Source organism: Gavia stellata, chromosome 14 (genome assembly GCF_030936135.1).
Source record: "Gavia stellata isolate bGavSte3 chromosome 14, bGavSte3.hap2, whole genome shotgun sequence".
In the NCBI taxonomy this organism is placed as follows: domain Eukaryota; kingdom Metazoa; phylum Chordata; class Aves; order Gaviiformes; family Gaviidae; genus Gavia; species Gavia stellata.
In genome coordinates this window covers 11,019,481-11,042,403 of record NC_082607.1, presented here as the reverse complement: position 1 = coordinate 11,042,403, position 22,923 = coordinate 11,019,481, and the positions used below count along the sequence as shown (strand labels likewise).

The following is a 22,923-nucleotide window of genomic DNA, read 5'->3' as shown; positions in this document are numbered from 1 at the left end:
GTCGAAGGCCCAGCTGCAAAGTGACCGCCGCCGAGTCCCACCGCTCCCCTCCCTCGCACGCCTCTGGAGCCTGGCAGCAGCAGGAGCGTGACCGTGGTCCTGCCAGCCCCAGACCCCCTCCACCCCCAGCCCCTGCTCCCTTTCCCCCCAGAGCAACAGGCGCTAACTGCTGCATGGGGTGTCCGCACCCTGGCCTGCAAGCATGAAGCCAGCGGCAGCAGGGGCAGGACTTGTGTCCAGCATGGGACGGGGGGGGAGAGCTCAGCTCCCCCTCCATCTTGTGAAAAGCCACCCCCTCGCATCCCCCTTCCTATTCCTCAAGCCATGGGGCAGGGCAGCCCCCAGCGCAGCAGCACTTTAAAGTTTCCCATCACTGGCTGCAGAGCTGCTGATGACAAGCAGAGGCTGCCCTTTCCCTGCACCAAACCGCAACTCAAATCCCCACTAGTCTCCAAACCCCAGGGCAGAGGTCTTAGCCCCAGCACCGCTGGATAGGTACTCAGCCCCCAGGCACAAGCCAGCCCCAGGAAACCCCTGCAAAGTCTCCAGTTCCTTGCTGCCAGTGGGAACTGGGAACCCAGTTCCAGGTCTTTTCAGCTGAGGGCAGCGGTGCACCACACAAGGAGCCAAGAAGGCTACGGGGGACGGGAAGCCTAGGAAGCAGTCTGCGAAGGAAAAGAGCCTCGAAGCTGGCCTGAGGAGTTCTCCCCACTTCAGCTGTGCAGGGCTCTGGCTGCCCCTCCCCAGGGCTGGTGCAGGCCAGAGGGGTCACTCCTGCATCAAGCTGTTGATCTTTGTGAGCAGCACGTCCGTCTCGGACTCTGGGGAGACAGAGAGAAAAAACAGTCATCGTAGGCAGCCACCATCCCGCAGCGACAGGTGGAGCGGCCTGAAAAGCAGGTTTGAGGAGACTTGGGGAATGTGGGATTTCCCAGCGCTGTCCCACAGGGCTGTTTGCTAAGGGCAGGACAGGAACTCCCTGGGCTGGGATTCCCTTCCCTCCCCAGGCCATCCCAAACCGCTCTGTCATGTTCAGCTGGAGAAAGCTGCCTGCCTGCCAGGGAGAGTCCCGCAGGCACAGCCTGGCTCTGAGGGAGGCGAGCTCACATCTGTGCACACTCACCCGCTGGCCGTCTTCTCTGGGAGCATTTCCTAAGAGATGGAATAGGATTGATGTTAGTGTGTCAGCCGGGCCTCCCCCGAGCTCCCCAATAGAGACTGTGGGACCCCACAGGACACACAGTCCCATGGGGAACTGCTCTCGGTGCCTGCAGCACTGGTGAAGGAGCAGGGCCAAGGTCCCCCAGCCTCAACCCACCAAACCCTGGGGGGCAGAGCGAGCTAAGTGTGAACTAAGACATCCAGCAGCTCGATGAAGGGTCAGGCCAGATTTTTAGCTGCAGCCTGGCGATAAAAGCTGCCTCCACACAATATCTCACTTAGCCAGAGAGGAGAGGACCCCCCAAGATCTGAGTCCAGAGAGGGGCGGCAGCAGATACAACCAGGTTTGGGTATGTGCCAGCCACCCAGGGCACACTACAGCCTCCCCCAACAGACGTGCCCCGGGATAGGGAAAGTGATCTAACGTACTTCAGCAAGAGAAAGGTCCAGAGGATGACAAGGAAGGAAACACAGTCTACAACAATCCAGATCATGAGGTACGTGCTGCTGGGCTGCAAGGCAACAAGACAAGCCATGAACACCAGCCAGGGGTGGTGTGCTGGTGACACAGCCCAGCCTGCTGTGCCAGCATCCCTTCTGCAGGGTCACACATTCCCATGCCAGCACAGCACTGAGCAAAAGCCACCCTCCAGGCAGCTGGCTGCCCAGGGCTGCTGCAGAAAGGGACCCACAAATGCCTGGGGCACAGGGCTGTGGGGCAGGATGAAGGATGGAGGGCTCACTTACCAGCAGCCAGATGGGGTGTTTCATCTCCTTCAGCACCTGGCAGGCATTGGTGGTGACAGAGTTCACCCCAGAGCACCACAGCACAGAAAAGAGCCAGGGCTGGTTCACCACGTACAAGTTGACAGAGATGTTGTCCTGGCGGTACTGCCTGCATAGGGAAAGCCGTGGTCAGAGGCAGCAGACAGCAGGGTGCCGGCACACTCAGTGTACAGCCAGAGAGGACTGTATGTCTGGGATGTGATCCAGCATTTGCAGCCACATGGAGCAACTGTCTGGAGAGCCAGACCCAGAACGGATTTGCTGGCAAGGCAGAGGACTGCAGCCAGCTCCATCCCCTGCACCAGCCCCGCCTGATAAGGCATGCTTGTCCACAAGGCTGTAGCACACACCCTGCCCTTCCCAGCAGCGCACCAGCACTCAGCCTCAGCTGCCCCTCACCGCTGCTGGCCCCTGGGACAGAGCTGGGACAGTGCCCAGGCTCCACAGCCCACAGCTCCCAGGCTCCTGGGCACACAGGGCTCTCACCTGATCTCCTCAGAGCTCATGTCCTGGTAGGGCAGATTGACACGCAGTGGTGGCTCCTTCTCATTCTGGAGTCTCTTCCGGCCATAAACTTGCTGAACGCTTGGAGCTTGCTGTTTGACCTGTTCCCTGAACCCATCTGGCAGCCAGAGGACCTAGGCAAGAGCCAGAGAGCACATGCAGAGGAGAAGCGCTCCAGAGAGCTTGCTCTCTTCTGATATTTCCTTCCAGGTCCAGGCACACACGGCCTCCTCAGACAGCTGCTTCCTGCCCCCCTCTCCATGTTAGCTCCTCCATGAGGATCGCAGCCAGGACAGTCTCCTAAGAGCTTGTCTCAGCCAAGAAGTAAGCACAACAGACCCCACTGAGGGGAGAAAACAGTTCCAGCCTAAGAAAGCTGCAGCAGTTAAGTCCTTTCTGGGTCCTTGAATGGATCAAGCAGTGCATACTTTTGGCTGCAACTCTGCAGCAAGAATGCACCTTGGATCAGCACTACAGTACAAGTCTTTGCTGTGTCCCCTCCTGCTCTGCATTCCCAAAAAGCCAAGAAGGGAAAGCGATTTGGGTGCTAATTCATCCCCTCGGGGCAGTATGTGTCCTGTGCTGCAGAGGTTGGATGAAGTGCAAAGGCAACATAGGAGGTTGCAGCAGGAGTCCAAGAGCTGCAGGGAAAGGTGTGGCGCAGTGTGGGGAGATCGAAGCCTGAGCATTGTTTTCCTGCTTTTGCTAGCACTGTTAGTCCCCTCCCTAGACTGAGTCACTGTTTACACACCAGGGTGGCCAGTGCTGGAGAACCAGGGTATTTAGAGGGGTTTGAAGCTGTAGGCGTTAACCCCTAATTATTGGCAACTTCTCCCAGCTAGAGAACCCCCCGCCTGGACAGGGTTCCCCAGCAGGGATCACATACGGGGATGTGGTGTATGGCCTGGCATGGATGCTCAGTGGGGTTGGCAGGGCAACTTCCACCATGGCAGGGGTGTGACAGCAGGGGCGGTGGCCAGCTCACCTGCTGTAGTGGGATGCCTGACTGCAAGATCACTTCTAGGGTGGCATTGACGAAGCTCTGGTAGTCACTGTGGTTCTCAGGCCGGAGGTCGAACATGATGGAGATATTGCTCTGCTTGGCTGCTTCTAGCGCCTGTTCCAGGGATGGGATCCTCTGTTTAGTCACCTGGTTGCGATCGCCAGCAGAAAGACTCTGCACAGTGGGAAACGGCCTCCGCTGCAAGGGTGAGAGAGAGTTAGTCATCATAGGCAGACCCCCCCCATAAGCTTCCACCTCCCAAACTGGTCCCCATCTCTGGCTCTGTTTCCTACACTGGCCTGTCCACATGCTCTCCACTGCAGACAGGCACAGGGATCCTCCTCCTGCACATCCACGGGGCACCTCTACCCTTCTCCCCACTAACAGCACAGTTCAAGCAGTCCCAACACCTGTGGGCATTCAGAGCAGCTCAGCAGCTGGTTAGTCACCTTGTGGGAAGAGCCTTGCCACAGCTGCCTCCAAGCCCAGGCAGGCTGTGCAGCTCAGAGCAAACGCGTGAGACATCTCCCCTCAAACCAGCCTCCTCCATGACTCAGCTGAGGAGTCAGAACAAACCCCAGCTTGGGGCATAACCACACCCAAGGGATTCGTGCAGGCGTGGAAGTGCTTCTGCACCCTGTCCAGGTGTCTGCCAGGACCCAGCGCTGCAGAGGGAACCTTCCCGAGGGCAGGGCTCATGCTTCACCCACAAATGCACCCATCCCTGACCAGCCACCCCCAGGGGCATCCTAACCTCCAGGAACCAGCTGCCAGCATCCAGCTGCTGGAGGTCTGTCCAGTTGAAGGCAGTGCTGTTTAGGGCAGCCCTCTCGGGAAACACAGCCTGCACGTTGGTGGTCCTGGTGAGTTCCTCGTCATGCATAAGGAATGGTACCCCGTCAGCACTGGCAAAGGAGCAGAGAGGGAAGCTCTGTGTTGCAACCTGTTTGTCTCCTATCCCTGCCCTGGCCAGCCACCCTGCTAGGGTAACCCCCACCCTTATGCCTGCTTGTGGTCCACTACACAAAAAGGTGAGTGTCCAGAAAGCACAGAGCACCCAGAGACCAAGCCAGGAACCAAGCAGTTCATTGCGCACTGCAACAGCTATCCCCATAGGAGGATTACATGAGATGAACTAGAGCCAGGGTCTGTTTTCCAAGCAGTGCCCCTCCCCTGATGGTGCCTCCCTCCAAATGCCCTGCAAGGCAACCTGCATGGGGAGGACAGAAACCCAGTACCTCTCCCAGATCATTGGGACACCAAGCTGGAGCCAGTCCCATACTGGGCAGGTGGGAATGGCAGAGCCCTTTGAACAGGGCTGCCTCAAAATGCAGGCTATATCAGTCCTCCAGGTGTGTTCCAGAATGCCCCATGTAGGAGGTGACATCCAGGATACACAGACCACTTCCTCCCTCAAGTCCCTGCTGCCCCTTTACCTCACCATGACGTCTGTCTCAAAGACTTGCACATCACAGTCCACCGCCTTGTGCAGTGACATGAGGGTGTTTTCGGGGGCCAGCTGGAAAAGGAATGGTGTTAGTGCAGAGGGCACAGGCAGGAAGGGGCAGGAGGCAGGCACTCACCTTGCCTGGCTGTGCCCAGCAGCTTGGCTGGGCTCTAAGGCAACCACAACGAGACTGGGGTGACCCCGGTAGGGTGGGGGATGGAAAAGGGCTGGGTGCAGACAGCTGGAGCCTGCCTAGTCCCTGCTTCCCAGCCCACCCTACACAGCCGGGCTTTCTGCTGAGAGTAGCCTGCTCCCAGCCCAGCACCACTCAGCAAGCAGCTCTGCTCTGCGGCTGCTGCGCGCACCCTCCTCATCCTGCGCTCACCCATCCTCCAGCCCTGCGCTGCCCTGGCTGGTGCGGGGACCCCTCTCTGCTGGGCTGGCCAGAGCTCGTCCAGGCCTGCAGCAGTAAGGGTTTGATGCCGGTGTCCCACGGCCAGGCACAGCCTAGCTTTTGCTGGTGGAGCAGCCTGCCCCATCCACCCTGAACACTGTGCCAGCATGCTGCCGGTGCTGGTCACTCACCATGGGTGCTCCTCGGTGGCCAACCAGGGCTGGCTTGGGGGGCAGCTGGTTCTCCTCCATGATGCAAGGGGAGGTGATTCCCAGGGGAGCCAGATACAGCGCGATCATCGCCGCGCAGTACACAAGCAGCAGAAACACCTTGAGACCTGCAGGCAGAGACAAGTAAGATAGAAGGGTGAGGTACAGAGCAAGTATTTTGCAGGCTGTTAGGAATAAGCCAAGGCTGCTTCACCTGGCATTAGCACATGGTTGCCCGAGGTCAGGCATTGCATCCCCAGCCTCAGGAACACTGCAGGTTTATTCTTGGCCCACTACATGTCCTTGCACTCAAACCCAGCACTTCTGTAGGACTCAGTCTGCCATCCATAGCCCTCCTTCAGCTGCAAAGCTGTGAGGGCTGAAGCTGCACCAAGGGCTGGGCATGACAAGCAGTAACCAAGAGCAGGCGTTACTACCAGACGGAGTCCTGGGGACCTGTTCCCTCTACACCGATGCTCTCTGTGCACCACCCTGCCACCAGTGCTGCTCAGTTGGGTGGTAAGAAGCAGGGCACCAGCCGAGGGGGGAGGTGGAGACCTTGGAGGGGGATTACCTGTGTTGTGGGTGCGATAGATGAAGCTGGCCAGGGGACAGGCAAGGAGCGTCATTCCCCCCACGATTCCAATGTGCAGGAAGGGACCTGTTGCCTGAAGAGGCAAAGGCAGGGTGTCAGCCAGCACCAGTCCAGCCCCTGTACCCAAAATCCACATGCTCCAATGCCAGGGATCTGCCACTGCAGCCAGCACTGCTGGAAAAGCCACAGTGCCAGGAAGGGAAGGACAGGCTCCTGGCAGGACTATACAGACTCCACGCTCCGCTCCAGCCATGGTTCATCACCCTGCCTGCAGCTGCTCCAGGCAGGACTGCAAGAGCAGGAGGACCTTGCCTGGCCAGGCAGCAGAAGTCAAGGGCAGGGAGTTAACCTCCATGGCAAACAGCCATGCTGGGGGCTCCAGTCACCACCTTTCAGCTCATCCCCACTGGCCAGGTACTGGGTACAGCGGGGGAGTCTCTGGTATCGAGGTGACTCACCTGCAGGGAGATCCATGCACTTCTCCACTCCTCCGCCCACTTTATTCCCAGCCCTGTGAAGGCTGCAGCCACCAACAGGGCAGTTAAGATCAGCAGGGTCTGTGGGGCAGGGCACAGGGCAGTTAGGGGAGCACACAGCATCCTGCAGGCCAGCTGGGCTCTGCCCTGGCAGGGCAGGCAGAGTCTTCCTCATCCCTTCCTCCTGAGCCCCTGAAAGTCCTGAGACCCCACTTCCCCCATCTGGGTTTGCAGCTGAGCTCTGTACCCCATGCTTTGAGCAAGGGGAATATTCCCACCCCAGAGACATGTGGCTGGTGGAGTAACAGCTGCAGCCCAGCTCAGTGGGGTCACAGCACCCGTATGCAGCCCCAGTAGGCTGGTCGCAGCTTCCCAAGGTGCAAGGGCAGCCAGGGCAGGCACCATCTCCCTGCATCCCCAGTCTCTCACCTTATGCAGCCAGTGTAGCTTCAAGGGCTGGCCGCAGATCTGCAAGCACAAAGCAAGGACCTGTGAGAAGAACAAGCAGATGTCAGAACTGGGTTGTACCCCACACCTCAGCCCTCTAAGGGCACATGACACAGCCACAGGAGCTCTGGCCCCCCGACACAGGCAGGGTCGGTGGCCATGCTCAGGTTGACACAGCTCCAGCAAGCAGGATGCTGCGGACTCCACCTGGCTCTGCACAGGGCACGGCAGCCAGCCTGTGCTCAGCACAGCTCTGTACCCCCACTAGCCCAGGCGGCCAGAGAAGGGCGACGAAGCTGGTGAGGGGTCTGGAACACAAGTCTTATGAGGAGCGGCTGAGGGAGCTGGGGTTGTTCAGTCTGGAGAACAGGAGGCTGAGGGGAGACCTTATCGCTCTCTACAACTACCTGAAAGGGGGTTGCAGAGAGGTGGGTGCTGGTCTCTTCTCCCAAGTGACTAGTGACAGGACTAGAGGAAATGGCCTCAAGTTGCACCAGGGGAGGTTCAGGCTGGATATTAGGAAAAAGTTCTTTACTGAGAGAGTAGTGAAACATTGGAATAGGCTGCCCAGGGAGGTGGTAGAGTCACCCTCCCTGGAGGTATTCAAGGAGCGTGTGGATGTGGCATTGTGGGATGTAGCTTGATGGGCATGGAGCTGTGTGGTGTTGGGTGGGTTGGTTTTTGGTGTGTTGTGGTTTGTTGTTGTAGTGTGGTGGGTGGTTTTTTTTTTTTTTTTTTTTTTTTGGTCGGACTTGATGATCTTACAGGTCTTTTCCAACCTTAGTGATTCTGTGATTCTGGGATCAGTGGGACTCACCAGCAGCACAGCCGAGTAGGTGATCAGTACAGCCGTAGCTATGAGCAGGACCAGGGACCAGTCTAGCCACAACTTCCTCTGCTTGAAGATGAACCTGCCAGCAAAGGAGACGGTCAGAGGGGCAGGGCAGACATGGGGAACAAGGCTGGATGTGGGATCCTACTCACTCATTGAAGTTGTGGAAATCATTAAGGATGATGATGGCGAAGTAGAGCCACACCAGTGTGAAGAGGAAGACGCAGAAGAGGAAAAGGAACCAGCTGCAGTCGCACTGAAAGCCAGAGATGACAGCTATGCACACACCTGCAGGGCCCCTGGCCAGGTTGCTGAGACCCCTGGGGAGCACTCAGCCTGGAGCAGGGTGCACAGGCGGTCACAGCAGGCACTGGCTTCATGGGTCCAGGCACTGAGCTGCCCAATGGAGAGGGAACAGAGCTCCCCAGGACAGCTCTTTTGGCTGGACCCACGCTACAGGAAGATGGACCAACATCTCCTACAACAAGCTAAAAAGCTGCCTATGCCAGGCTGGGGAGGACAGCCCCTGTGGCCGGACTCCCTCTTTTCCCATGCAGCAGCCACTGGGAGCAGGTTGGGACTTTGCACATGGGAAGGGTTAGGGAGCCATGTCTTGCTCCCTTCTAGCTGGGTGATCTGTGGGCTGGGCAGAGAGGGGTGCTGTGCCTCAGAGCTGCCATTGCAGCAGTGAGCCTGCAGACTACTCCTGCCTGCCCAGCCAAAGCCAGGTCCCGCTTCAGGGACGCCAGCCCCCAGCCCCACGTACACAGGGAAGTGAAGGGTGCCACAGGTGCTTAACAGGACATTTGTCAGCCTGGACCAGCTCGCACATTCCAGGCAAGATAGGACAAGCAGCAGCACAGCCGCTCCCATGGGAGTTGGAGACCTCAGAGAATCCCAGGGCCTCACCCCTCCCAGGTTACAAATTGCTGGGGACACCCCCTTCCAGCACCCCATCGGAGGGGGGCCGCACCCAGCCCAGGAACCGTGCCTCCCACGTGCCTTGCCAGGCAGTCAGCGCCCTGGGACCTGCCCGCTGTGCTCAGCCCTCAGGGAGTGCAGCACTCTGCTCCAGGCAGGAGCAAGCCCTGCTGCAGACTCACGCTCAGCCGGGCAGGGGATGGCCATGGCTCAGCTGCTGCCAGTGTGCTGCTCTACCCATCTTGTCACCCAGTGGGAACAGAGAGCTCACCCTCTCACCTTCTCACTGCTCCAGGCTAGGGCAGTCCCTGGACAGAGCAGGTGCCAGGTAGCACCCCAGCTCTCTTGGGGCTCAGCCCTGGGGAGCAGGAACAGTGGCAAGGGGTCAGCAGCCCAACGTCTGGCCTGAGCCCTTCCCCACCCCAGCCACCACTCTGAGTCTCCCATGCAGGGGCTGGCCAGCCCCAGCTCAGCATCACCCGTGGTATCACCTTGGTGGTTCTCAGGCCCTTCCTCTTCTCTTTCTTGGCAGTGATCCACTGGCAGCTGTAGAGGCAGAGCAGGCAGGTGGCACAGGGGCGGCAGCAGCCAGGAGGGTCTGCCATAGTGCGGAGCTGTCCCAGGCCAAAGGCCAGGTGTCCTGCGGGGGATGCACACAGAGCGTTGGCACAGGCCTCCCAACACACACCGCCCCCCACGCCGTGGGGATGGGGCACTACAACATCCTGGTTCCAGGTACCCTGGCAAATGGCTGCCCCAGAGCCCTGGGACATAGCGGGGCTGCTGGCTGTGTCCCCAGGCAAGGCATGGTGCCAGGGAAAGCGGGAGCACAGGGTGCAGCCCAACCTGTTCAGCAGGCTGTCCCGGGACCCTTTGCTCAATGAGCTGGAGCAAGCCCGGAGCTGGCAGGGAACACAGCCTGCTCCCCAACGCAGGGTTCAGTGCTCTGCCTGGGAGCCAGGGGCACCATGCAGACTCCAGGAGCCAGCAGCCTCGCCAGCCAGCTTGACACAACCTTGCACCCAGGCTCCCTGGGAGTAGCCCGGCTGCAAGGACCATGCAGCCCCGTGCCGCAGCCCAGGGCTCCTGCTGCACAGCTGGGGGTACGTGCGACAGCCTAGGAAGTACCTGTCCTCCTTCCTAAGCCCAGGTCCCCACTGCTGAGGCAGCACCATCCTGGCTGCCCTCCAGCTCAGCTTGCACAGCAAGGTGTCCCCAGGCTTGAGGAGCTGAAGCTGTGCAGGCACCGGATGGTTGTTGGTCCAAGCTCTCTGCGGGGGGGGGCAGGGGGGAGGGAAGGGGAGGAGAGTGGCAGTTATAGGGGGAAACCCATTGCCACAGTCACAGGCACCCAGGCTGCAGGGCTACCACTGGGTTCCCCACGCACTGGGAAGGGGAGAGGGCCAGGACGCTTTGCTGTGGTCCCCAGATTCCTGGTGCTTGGCTGGAGCAAGCAGGGAGTACCAAACAAGGTCTCCCTTTATCCACACTGAGAAACCCATATTTATTACCGCTTGCCCTGCTGTGGAGCTGCTCCCCCTCCTCATCCCAACCTCCCCGACAGGCTAGACACAACACTACCACCCCACAGATTAAGCCAGACTCTCATTTCACCGCGACCACTAAGCCAGGCACAGGAGCCAGCCGACCACATCCTCCCAGCCACATCCTCTCCAGTGTTGGGGGCAAGGGTGCACCCAGCAGGGCCATGTCCCATCCAACCTGGGCCCTGGAGAGGGGGAGCAGAGCTAGCCCAGGCCCTCCCAGCCCCAGCCAGCCACACCAGAGTGGCTCTGCCATGCCCTGGCTATGGCCAAGGTCAGCCTGGTCTTCCCCCGTGACACCCCAGCACGGCACCTCGCTCCCAAATACCACCAGTGTGTTGGTCTCCAGGGCTGGGGAGAAGAGTGTTCCCCAGGACCCACAAAGAGCAGTAGCCGCTGGGGCACAGCCAGGTACCAACCCAAGAGTGGGACCCCTAACTTGCCCAGCTGGCTTCTGTAGCTGGGGGGAGGTCTGGGGGCTGCCATCAGCAGGTCCAGTCAGCCAAGGTGCAGGGGATGCTGAGCAGCACAGCGGTGCCCAAATCCACTGCCCCCTCCATCTTCTAGGAACCAGATGAGCAGCTGTGATCCGCTCAGCGATCACACCAAAGGAGCCAGCCCTAACAAAAGTGCGGGAAGCCGTGGGACCAGACAGTTTCCCTCCCTGATGCCCAGGGGCTCTGGCTGCAGGCTCATACCCCTGCTGTCACGGGAAGTGGAGGCACCACTTCCACCAGGGAGCGGTGGGCTCAGCCAGCATCCCCTGGGACTTGCCCTGTCCCTGCCTCGCTGCTCACACAGGCAGAGCTCCGGTGCCATCAGCTGCTCAGGGAAACCCTGCCACCCCCCCGGCTGGCTCCCACACAGGGTACAAAGTACAGTAGGAGTGGCTGTAGGCACCAGCTGAACTTCAGCACTCAGCTGCTCCGACAGGCTGTTTGCTGTCAGGACTGGAGCTTGGCAGAGCAGTGGCACAGGACTGGCCACAAATCTATGCCAGTGGTGCTACCTGGAGGGATCGAAGGGAAAATGCCACCCTGTTGCCCAGCTCATAGTGGGACTGCAGCAGCGGCACCAGTAGTTATGGTGCAACACCCCTGCACGGGGCACAGGTCCCAAACAGAGCTGGGCTGGGCACGCAGCAGGCCCTGCTCAGCTTCTACTCCGGCTCCAAGGGGAGAGCTGCACAGTGCGAGCTGGGGGTCTGTCAGGGCTGGAAGGAACCCTACTGCAGCTCCCACCAAACAACCCCCACAGCACACTCCCAGCCCTAGTGGGGGGGGGCACAAGGGGCTTGAAGGGGTGACAAACCCATTGCTAATGTCACCCACATGGCAGTGTGCACTCGCAGCCCTGCAGGGACCTTTATGCCCCAGGGGTGCTGGCACAGGACAACCAGCTGGCCATGGGCAGGACAAGACCCCTTTGCCCTCGTGAAGCTGAGCCAGCCCAGGCTGCGTGCCACCAGGAAGGTCAGCAGGAGCGGACACCCAGCCCCGCTGTCCCCGGACCTCACAAGAGGGAGGGCAGAGCTCTTGGGTCAGCATGGGGAACAGTGTGACCCCAAAACAGCACGAGCAGCACAGCCGGGCAGAGACCCGCCACTCCCAGCCTCACGCCCCACATCTTCCCCATGCAGTCAGCCCTGGGGTCCCTGTCCCTCCCCTCCAGAGCGCGGCAACAGCACGGGCAGCCCCTTTCCTTCCCCGCCTCAGCTGCACGCAGGGCCAGGACGATCACCCCCCTTGCCACTCTGCCAGCTCTCCTGCAGCTCCTGTGGCAGCATGGGACGGCATCCCCATGGCATGGGCTGCCACCCCGGGGCAGCGAGCCAAGCGGGCAAAATACCTGCTCCCTGCGAACGCTGGGTTCCTGCAGCTGGGACGGCGGCAGGCCAGGTGAGTGCTGGGGCTGGGCTCTCAGCTGGGCGTCCCTGCGCAGCAGAGCCCTGCTCTGCTCCTCTGCTGCCTGCTCACACCCTCCTGGGTGTGTTTGTGGCCCAGCGGGGCTGCGGATGCCGCCTGCAGGTCTGCACAGGCCAGCAGAGGCGGGCTGCCCGCAGCGGGCACAGCGGGCAGGGCCGGGGGTCAGGGTGGGACCCTGGCAGCGGCTTTGTGCCCCACTGACCCTGCGGCAGCCTCCGCTTCGTGGCCGCGGGGAAAGCGGAGAAGGGGCCCAGGGGGGCGTCACGGGCTGCAGCACAGAGGAGTTTGCAGGCAGCCCACGCTCCAGACGGATTAAGGCTCCAGGGAGAGCTCCGCGACTGGGGAAGGCAGATGGAGGCAGAGCTTCATGCATCATTGGGCCTTTGAGCAAGAGGCTGTGGGAGCCTCTCTGTCAAAGGGAGACATTCCCCTTCCTTGCAGAGGAAGCCTGGGGCAGGTACATCCCAGGCCACCACTGCTGGCCCAGCTGACACTCGTTGGGCCATGCTTTGAAGGGGGAAGCACAGAGGTGTCTTGAGCCAAGAGAAATGCTTCAGAGCCAACGCATCTGAACTTTGCGAAAGCAGCAGATGAAAGGAGGCTCTTGAGACAGGGACGTGATGCCGCCTGCAGATGGACAGGGCGATGCCCTCCATCTCCCCAGCTCCTCCCTGTGGCACTGCACAGCTGCATTCCCCTGCCCTCTGCTCCAGGTCTCAGCAGAGGCACAGCCCCTGGTGAGCCAGGATGCAGGACGGGTGCTCGGACTTCTCCATCATCGCCTGGGATCTCGGGGGACCTCTGTGATCTCCTGCCACTTGCAAAGGAGCCAAGAAAGGTGATTTACAGGGAGGTGACAGCATCCTGCAGTGACACAGCAACTGCCAGGCAAGGTGGAAGCCTCAGCACTCACCCTTGCAGCTGATCCTATTCCACACCATTATTAACAGCTTTGGCATAAATCACTGAACAGCTCCACGAAATGTGCTGATCAAGGCCCTATCAGTGGAGGGTCTGGAGCACTACAGGAGGGGTTATGTAGTAACACCAATTGCTCTGCACCTGAAGGAATAAGCTGAAAGCATTACCATGGCCAGGAATGCCCCTGGGACAAGCAAGCAGCCCTGCACCCCAGATTTTCTCACCTGGGAGCAGCTAGCGGCGAGGTTCACCTCCCGCATCCGTGTGCCCCTCCGGCTCTGGCACAGACCAGCCACGGTGCCACGGGGCAGAGGAAACTTATGGGCGGGGGTCTTCCCAGTAGGACTGTGCCCCGGAAGAGCCCCTGGGATGCAGAGGGCCCGTTTTACGGGATTAAAGATACGTAGAGTTGGGGATAGGGTTGCAGATTATAAGGAGATGAAGAAGCGAGCACTGGGGAGGGGTGAAGGACCACTTGAGCCAAGAATCTTAGGCAGCGCGGAGGGGAAGACCGAGCATAAATACAGAGACGGAGGTGATACTGGAAGAAGGGAGGTTGGAGCAGAGCTCCTGGAGACCCAAAAGCTGTGGATTTAAGGGGTGCGAGGCAAAGCTGACGGGAGAGGCGCCCCTCAACCACGGGCAGATGGAGCAGCGGGACCGGCGGCTCCCCCAGGGATCCCCCCGGGTATGGCCGCTGTCTGACGGCGCCAGGCAGGAGCCCCCTTCCCTCTTGAAGGACAAGCTTCGGCGCTGCGGAGGGAGCGAGGCCTCCGGGGCCGCGCCGCGCCCTGGCCAGGGAAGCCCCGCGAGAGACGGGGGGCCCTGCAGGGGCCGCCTCTGCCCACCAGAGGGCGCCGCCGCGCTGCCTCTGCCGTCCCGGAGCGCCGCCCCGCATTCTACGCTCCCGCAGCCCTTCCCGCCGCGCTAGCGCGGTCGCTGCCGGCTCATGGCCGCGCGGCGCCGCCCTGTCCGGCGGCATCCGGACACGGGCAGCTACAGAGAAGGGAAGCGGCGGCAGGGCCGCTATTCCCGTGTAAGGCCCCAGCTTCAGCCCCGTGGGAAGCGGCAGCCATTTTTCATCCCCGCTGCGTGACGGCAGGACGGAGCCATATTGAGCGAGGGCAGCGGTGTCATCATGGTGCCTGTAGGGGGCGGAAGCCATTTTGAGTACTGGCACGTGCGGCGGGCGACGGCGCCGCCCGGACCCTGCCCGGTCAGTGCCGGCGCGCAGCCGCCAGCGGGCGCGCTCGGCCCGCGCTGCCGCCGCCTCAGGGCCCCGGCGGGGCCGCCTGAGCGGTCAGCGTCGCTCCGCGTCGGCACCGCCACCTCCGGCGTGGTTGCCCCCGCCAGCCGCTCCCTCAGAAGGACCCGGCCCCCGGGAGCTGCGTGAGGGGTTTCAGGGCAGCTCGCTCGGGAGGCTCCTCGGGCTCCCCCGTCCACAGAGGTGGGCCTCAGCAGGGCGCCCGCACAGCTACAGGCCCCCAGAGCACGGCCCTCGCGAGGAGCCGCCTGCCACCTCAGATGACTCGGACTGAGGACGTTTTGATGTTGTATGCCAATGGAGGTGGCATACGACATCTACTTTGCTTCCGTCCGCATTTTAGGTCTTCCTGTAGTTGATGTTCACACAGTAGGAGTCAGCAGCTCACTGGGCTGAACTGCTGCTGCTTTGTGATGAGGGAGATCTGCCTTGTGCCACCTCTGTTCAAAGTGAGCCTCCCAGGAGGAGCCTGAGCCTGCTACAGCGCAGGAGCACAGGTCAGGGTTTCACCGAAAGGAAGGAACAGAACTTAGGGATGCTTCATGGCCAAGTCCATCAGACTACCATAAACAGGGGCATCCCACTGCTCTGCCAGCTCAGATGCTTGTCTGATTTCCAGGAGCTAGGTCACGGTTGGACGGCTAACGCTAACATCCAGAATGCATAGTCAAGCTAGCTTAGCTCTACAGCTGTCCCGCCATGAAGTCAGAAGTGTCAGAATTAGTTGGGAAGAAGACAGAAAATAACGCCCCTGTCAGCACAGTTGAATCCGATCGTGCACAACATCAAGTGTTGCACTGCTGTAAGTAGGGTTTGTGTCCTGCCTTCACTTGTGAACAGTCTCATCTGTAAGCATTCTTTTAAATTCCAGTGAAGCTATAGCAACAAATGCCCTGAGGAATGGTCTAAGTGAGCAGGGAAACTTATGTTGGTATATTACTGTTCAGCTGAAGTTACTTCCCTAGACTTTTAACTTGGGGAGCAGAGAAGGTATTTTCAACATATGGAAGTGACTTAATGGCTTTATGTTAGGTTCTTGTTTGTCAACTGAACTGGTCAAAACCCAGTATTTTCAGAAAAAAATGTAAGCCACTGTTTCAGTTACTTTGGTTTTTCACTATACTGCATGTAATCTACAAGAAAAATGGCTTTTAGGTTTGACTGTTTTAGGGAATGTTTTCCCTTCATGTAATCTCCCATAGGACTCAAGACCTGGGATAAAAGGGTAAGGCAACACAAGTTTCTGTAACAATTATTTCACACTCTCTCAGCTTGTAATGGACAACAAAAATTCAGTACTTGCTGGTAATCTGCAGTAATACAGAACTTGCTACATTTGGAAGCTGTCTTGCATGGGCAAATTAAGTTGTGAGAAAGAACTACTCAGAAGGTAAAATGCCTGCTTAAGGGAGGGTCTATAGATCATGGCACTAGTCTCAATGGTTAGGTTTACTTTTTCCTAAAGGCCAGAATCTTATAAGGATTTAAAGTCTGTGGTGAACAAACTTTGGATCAGAGATGTTTTTTTCCTCAGAAGTAGGCTAGTTAAGGAGATCAGGAATGCAGATTGTGAGAGTATTGTTCAGCATGGGAAAAATGTCTGGGGAGAACTATTTATTTCAGCTCTGACCACTGAGTTTATATGATACAAGGCAAATCACTTCACCCAAACTTTTCACGGGTGGTCTTTATAGTTTTCATTTCCTAAGTACTTGAAAACAATATGGGGCTGATTTTCAGGAGTGCTAATCATTCATTGTTGTAATTGAGATGAATGATAGGAGCTCTGAGGATCAAATGCTAACAAGTGTTAAGAATTCAAGCTGCACAGTAACAGTAGATCTCAGATTGGGCACTGTACCGGTGAGGAGTTTAGCCCCACTGTTTTCATAGGAATCTAACACCCTTCAAGGTTTTATGAAGATACATTTATTAATGTATGGAGAACACCGACTTTTACAAGAGCACAGTAGAACAGCAGAAGGTAATCTGTTCAGTAAGCATTATACTGTATACATACAGTTAGGAAATGATTTTTTAGGCATAGTGTCATCGCATATCTAAAGTCGATAATAAGGCAAACAAGACTTTTTTTGGCTCCCTGAAAAAAGGAGGAATTCAAACAGGCAAGTCTTGCTTTCATTTAAAAAAATGTAGTTACCAGATTCTGATATTTCTGTCAGAGATCTGTCCTGCAAGATTTACATGCTATACTTCATTGATGATTTCAAGGACTGAAATAACTGGTTTTGTTCAGATGTAGATTTTCCTTTTTGGAACTTGAACTAGTTTAGAATTTGAAGATGTTTATCATTTGCCATTTCCTAATTGCCTTGTCATTGCATACTTAACTGAAGCCACACAATAACAAACTGAAGCCAAATCTTAAGTATTACATTTAAGATATGATAGAAGGGATGCTCACAGGGTGCACTTGCATGCAATTTTGCATCTTAAACTACGTATTTTTGGTTTTTGTATCATCTACAAAGGAAGCTGACTAATTTAATTATAGCAGAACTGTTTTTCTAGTTAGACTGTTTCCTTTATAGGGATAATTAGCTTTACTGGAAGTTAAATTCTGGGCATAACTTACTGAATGGGGCAACACTGATACTCTGCAGATCTGGATCCACTTACTCTGCATTGAAAAGCATACTTGAGCAGTATTAGTGGTTTATGTTATTTTCTGACCAATATTTGTGTTTTTTCCAGAAAAAATTTAATACTTCCCATGTCAATAAGAATAAAACATCTTATCTGCCACTAACTTCCATTGTTCTGCTACAGAAACTTTTGTATTTAGCCTTTTTTTGTTGTTTAGTAACTTTTAAGACATATCATTATTTTTGCACTGGGATAAGCCTTTGCTATGGAGTGTTTGCTCCTGATGCATCTCTAATTTCTGGTCAGAGTTATAGCTACGGTAGAACAGCATTTTTGCACCCTTTCAGGGTATAAAAGCAGCTGCAAGATCACTATTTTAAGGCATGCTATGGAACACAAGATCTATTTGTTGCTTAAGCTGCCTTTCTTTTCTCATTGTTTCAGAAGCCTTCCATGAAGTCATTACTGCTCACTAGTGTTACTGTTAAGCCACATACTTTGTTACAGCATTACTGAGGAGCTAACACTGGTCTAGATAGGATAAAGACTCTGGATCAGCATTCATGTCAAAAACAAGCTTAAATACCTGACAAAGAAAAGCTCAACTGTCGAACTGTAACAAGCACCTATTAGGATACAACCCAAGCTCCCAAATGTCTGACTTACAAGTGCTTGCTTTGTATTCAAGTATCAACACAGATAGTGGTTCAAATCAGTCCTTGCTCAAGGAATACCACTTCTGATCCACTACTAGCCTTATCACTCATGGCATTCTGTCCTCTCTACTCTGTAAATCTAGGCAGAAAGAACAAAGCCCTCTTGCATGTCTATTTTACTATCACTTCATTACTCTCAGACAGGTTATTTGAGAACAAATAACACCTTGGAGAGTTATGATGTGCTGCAGCCAGTATTAGTCACATTGTACTTGCAGTGCTACTACATTTTTCCTCCTAATACCTACAAGCTGGTGTTATCAGATAGCTTCACAGAACTATTAGAGCCTTTCCTTATTGTCTTAAGGGAGACAATTCATTTATACTAGATGCTTCTATAAAAGCAACTTTCCCACACATGTAACTTATCTGCATCCCATATTTTACAATTGGCATAAGCTATTAGTTTAAACACTAAAAAGAAAAAATCAAAAACCCAAGAAAAGGCCCCAAACTAGCACACTTACCAGACAGAAGCAGCTTCTTGTTTCAAACTCTTTAGTGTATATGAGCAGCAGCTGTTTGCCATTGCCAAATTTATAGGACCAGCCTCCAGAGCACTGTGCTGAGGGTAGGTTTGTATAAAGGGCCTTTCCTAGGGAGTAGCGAGTAATCTGGGGGGAAAGGAAGGGAAGTAGTACCTGTATGTCCTTATGTGGCTGGGGATATAGTTGTGTTGTAGTGAAGCCAGTATGTAGCATTATTAACAGATTGGTTTTTTTTATTTAAAAAAAAAAAAATACTTTGGGGCTAGAATAGTTAGTTTTAACTTTTTTTTTGTTCCCTGTAAATATAATTTCCTGGCCATGTTCATTTATGGCTTATTTTCTTGTACCTATTTAAGGCCTTTTCAGTCATAAATATCTTTGGGTAAAAGCTGTACTAAATTGTTTAATAGAGCTGAAATATTATAGTAGTTAAAGAAAAAAGGCTCTAGTACTGTCTACCGTCTGTTTTCTTACTTGACCATTACAGATATGTACTGTGAGTATCTGTAAGGGCTCTGTTTTGGTAACTTCTATGTTAATTTTCTTCTGAGTCTTTAACTAGTGCAAAGGTTTGGGGGGGATTTCTAGCTAGTGGTCTGCATTTGTATTTTTTTTTCTCTGTATTTTCTCAGAGCTACTCTGTAATCAGTATCTCTGGGGCTTAGTGTGTAGCTGCCTGTGGTTTCTCATGTTCAGTGTTTATGGGCAAAATTGGAAGGGAAAAGTGTCTGCCTCTCAGACTGCAGAAGGTGTTTGTGCAGTTGTGAAGATAATATTTTCTTGACATCATATGTTGGTGGGAAAAAAGGCTCTTTTGGATTGAAGTTAGAAAAGTGCAAGTATAACCTTTTTTGTCTTGCCTCCTAGGAAACCTTCTTCTCTGGAACCTAGGCTGCAAGAGATATTTGCTGCTTTTTCAGATGGAGTGGTTGACAGCATGGAGAGGCTTGACATTGTGGCTGAGCTGCTCTGATGAAGAGTTGCTACTAGAAAGTATACCAGAAAGCTATCTATTTTTTTTGTTGTTGGTTTCCTGGCAATGGAAAACTGAATTTCCTGTGGTGGTGGAGAGGCTTGGCTGTAAGGCAGAACTTCAAAATGTAAAAACCTTAGGCTGACAAAGCCCCTTCCTCAACAGTGCTTTGGCTTTTACCTGAGTGACCTGCTGCAAATGACTGATTCTGGCAGATTAGGGCTAGGTCTTGTAGCTTGTGCAGGTAAATACTGTCCAGAATCAGTGTTTCTCTGCTGTCAGCTTGAAGTGGCTGTGCCTGTTTGAACCTTTAGAATAGCTAAATACCCTTTCCAATGAGCAAAGAGAATGTACTGTGGGAATGTATTAACAGCTTAGATGACTTGTTCTGTAGTATCTTGAATCTGGGTATGTATGGGATATCTCTGTTGGAGGTGTGTTCTTAACTGCTTGGGAAATGATTTTCAAGTAGGCATGTATGTGATCCTTTCTTTTAAGCTGATTAGCTCCCAGCTTATCTGGAAGCCCACCAGCTTGTTCCTGTTAAGTTTTAATTGATGATTGGAAATAATGCTAAAATAAAAAAGTCATACTTCTAGGTTGTTCTGCTTTTGAGTCAGTAAAAGCATCAGAGATTCAGATGTTACTAAGACTGAATAAATAGTAACTTTGGAGCTAGTGGTACTTTAAGCAGCATGTGTCTATCTTTGGGACTTAGTGGATTCAGGTGGGTAGGATATAGAGGCAGGAATATGACACTAATGCCTACCTATAAGGAATGTCATGCTTAATTTTTTTTTTTTTGCTTAGCTACTTCAACAGATTGGAGTATTATAAGTGATTAATTTACCATTTGCGTATCTCTTCAAGGTGGTGGTTGAGCTTTCTGAAGTATCACTAGCTTTTAGTTGTGCATTGGCTAGCTGTCTGTTTTAGGTGGTCATTTGCCTAATTGGTTTTGCTTTCTTTTGTTAGTGTTAATTGATGGCTTACTATGGGTCAGCTTGCATCTAGGCATGGATTTGAAGAACTTCTGGGTGATTTCCAAACAACTACTCATTGTTCTGCACTTGTACCTCCTGAATGACGGTTGTTACTTTGTCTGGTCCTTTTTTCCCCAGCTTGCTTATGTTTCACTCAAATGCAAAGCTCATGCAGTCAACTAGCTTGTGCAGTTAAAAGACATGCCAATTGCTTTCCCCAACAATGTAGCTTATAATAAAATCTTAATTCACTCTTATGCCTTTTGCTAAGTTATTCCTGGCTTTTGCTGTTAAATTAAGTATTTGATCCTGTGTCCAGAACAGACTGTAATTTGCATTAGGAAATGAAAACAGACTGGTAATTCTTCTCTCCTATGTTGCAGCAGACATACACTAATACTTACTAAGAACTTCTAGGCATCCCCATGAAATGCTCACTAGATAAGATACTTATACAGAGATCTAATGTCTATTCACAGAACTTACCTTTATTTTAAGAAGGCGCTTGAGTGCTCAGAAGAGATTCTGTTCTTGTTTGGCAGAAGTGGACTGGTCCATGACTTAAAAGTGCACAATGGCTTTAGAATTTGTGAAGTTCATGGAGAGGGTGCTCTGCCGCCTTGATCACCGCAGAGTGTTGCTGATGTGGGAGGATTTGTTGCCTAAAGTCCTTATCTCCAGCACTGGGAAGAAAAAAAGCACACCTGGAAAAAAGTTTTAAGAGCAAGTCTTGAGAGGACCTTCAATGGTTGAAATGGATGTTGAGATGAAAAATGCCACTCTAAGTTTGCAGCTGTCGTACTTGGAGCTACCATCACAGACTGTACCTTGTTGCATTAGACTTCATACAGCTATAGGATGAAGGTGATTGTTGCCTCAGGTACTTGCACTTGCTTGCCTTGTCAGATACAGTTACAGACAGATGGTTATGAAGAACTGAGAATATGCATAGCTCAGCATGAAGGGCATTTGTCTTGGCACTCTAGCTGTTTTGTCACTGTCAAGCTTTGTTTCTAGGTTCTGCAGAATTATACAGAATCTGAGTACTGCATGTATTTGAGACAGCCCCCACATGTGAAGGCTAGCATGGGAGGAAACAAAACATGCTTGTTTACAAAACAAAGGAAGTGGTGAGGAGAGTGGAGGAGAATGCATTCAGGATGAATATGAATGGAACACGCCCAAAACAGGGATGCAGCAGTGACTGAAGCTTAAGCTGCGAGTTCTATTTGTGTGATTAAAACCTTAGGAATAAAACTGCAAAATGTTGATGCATATTGCTGGGGCCTTGTGTGCAGACTGAGTTGTGTGTGACACTGGTGTTCTGCTCCTGAATGCTGTTGGTAATCAGTAGTTTGAAAAAATAGTGGAAAGCTTGGAGAAAGCTTTTAGGGTACTTCACAGTCCTCCTGGGGATTTTTGGAAACCTAGGATTAGATGCAGCTGCGATCTAGTTTGTGGGTAGCAGAGGCTACTGTGTGGTTCCCACTACACTATAGTCCAAACGGTCCTTCCCATGCTTTATGGTGCTACAGGGGTGCTTGCTAGGTTCTCCTTATCATCTTCATTCACTTTTTTGATCAGAATTGCTATGTTTGAACTGGACAGCTGAATAAACTTTGGGGAGTGTTAGACAGATAAGGCTAAGAATAACTTAAACAGTGCTAACTGCAAGCTCTGACTTATTCCTGTTCTGCTCTGTTGTAGTGCAAATACTTGTGCTAATTTACACTGTTTTGACTGTCATGTCTGCAATATATAAACTAATCTTTCAGATGTCTAATTAAATACTACAACTACCCTGAATAGAAATGCTTAATGTAATAAGAATTCTACTTGAGGTTACTGTTACCAGAAATGTATTTCCTTGAGTTATTCAATAACTCTATTCTAATGACATAAACAGCTGGACTGCTAAATGCTGTTAACGAAACTTTTTTTCTAACTACGAGCATGTTATCACATCAGTCCTACTCTAAATATTGAGAAACAGAAGACTTGGCAAAAACAGTAGCAGGTGAGAAATTCAACCCATGTTGAATTCCAACACATTACCAAAACTCAACAGCATTAATTGAGAGAATGGGCTTTGCTGTGAAAGCACAAGTCAAAGTATGTAATGATGAAAAATGAGAGACAGAAGAGGCTTTTCAAAGAGCACTACTGGCACAGGAACAGTCAATTCACTGGAACAAAAAGGTCAGAAGAGTGAGTGGAAGTGATCAACATCTCATTGCCCAGACTGCAAGTATCATTTCTTTGGGAAGCAGTACTGTCCTGTCCTGGCTGATGGTGGGGAAAGCTACTCTTTAACTGATTATGGAGCCTTGGAGTATCATTGTGCAGGATGTAAGCCCTAACCTTGATTTAACTGGCATAAATGGCTATGCTGTCCAAAGAAAAAACCTTAGGATCCTGCACTTCGGAGGGATAAATGATACAGATGTTTGCTATGCATGGCAGTGTGAAATGAGAATTGCAAAATCCTTGGAGGAAAGCATTTGGGTTCTTTGCTTAGTTTATGGCTAGTTGTACACAGCAGCAGATTCAGCAGGCTAAACAGGCGAGGTTGGCAGATCAGGAAGTGGCTAGAGGCGTGTCCAGTAATCCACACATGCAGTGAGGATATAAGTAAGAACAACAACACGATTTACAATGTTAACTTGTAGACAGAAAAGGCAGTAACAAAACCAATGAAGGCTATACTAAAGAAGCAGGGATAAGAGC

At 53.3% G+C, this 22,923-nt stretch overlaps 1 protein-coding gene across 1 annotated transcript; it reads right to left on the bottom strand.

Moving 5' to 3' along the window:
- Nucleotides 1-768: 768 nt before the first annotated feature.
- On the bottom strand, nucleotides 769-9,380 carry GDPD2 (glycerophosphodiester phosphodiesterase domain containing 2). The gene is made up of 15 exons (XM_059824505.1): nucleotides 9,267-9,380; nucleotides 8,007-8,110; nucleotides 7,840-7,933; nucleotides 7,005-7,064; nucleotides 6,558-6,656; nucleotides 6,079-6,172; nucleotides 5,487-5,632; nucleotides 4,891-4,973; nucleotides 4,209-4,359; nucleotides 3,437-3,652; nucleotides 2,434-2,585; nucleotides 1,909-2,056; nucleotides 1,591-1,673; nucleotides 1,124-1,152; nucleotides 769-821 (listed from the first exon to the last, which is right to left on the bottom strand). Exons 1-15 carry the CDS (start codon nucleotides 9,378-9,380, stop codon nucleotides 769-771), a joined length of 1,626 nt encoding a protein of 541 aa, XP_059680488.1.
- Between the last annotated feature and the right edge of the window lie 13,543 nt (nucleotides 9,381-22,923).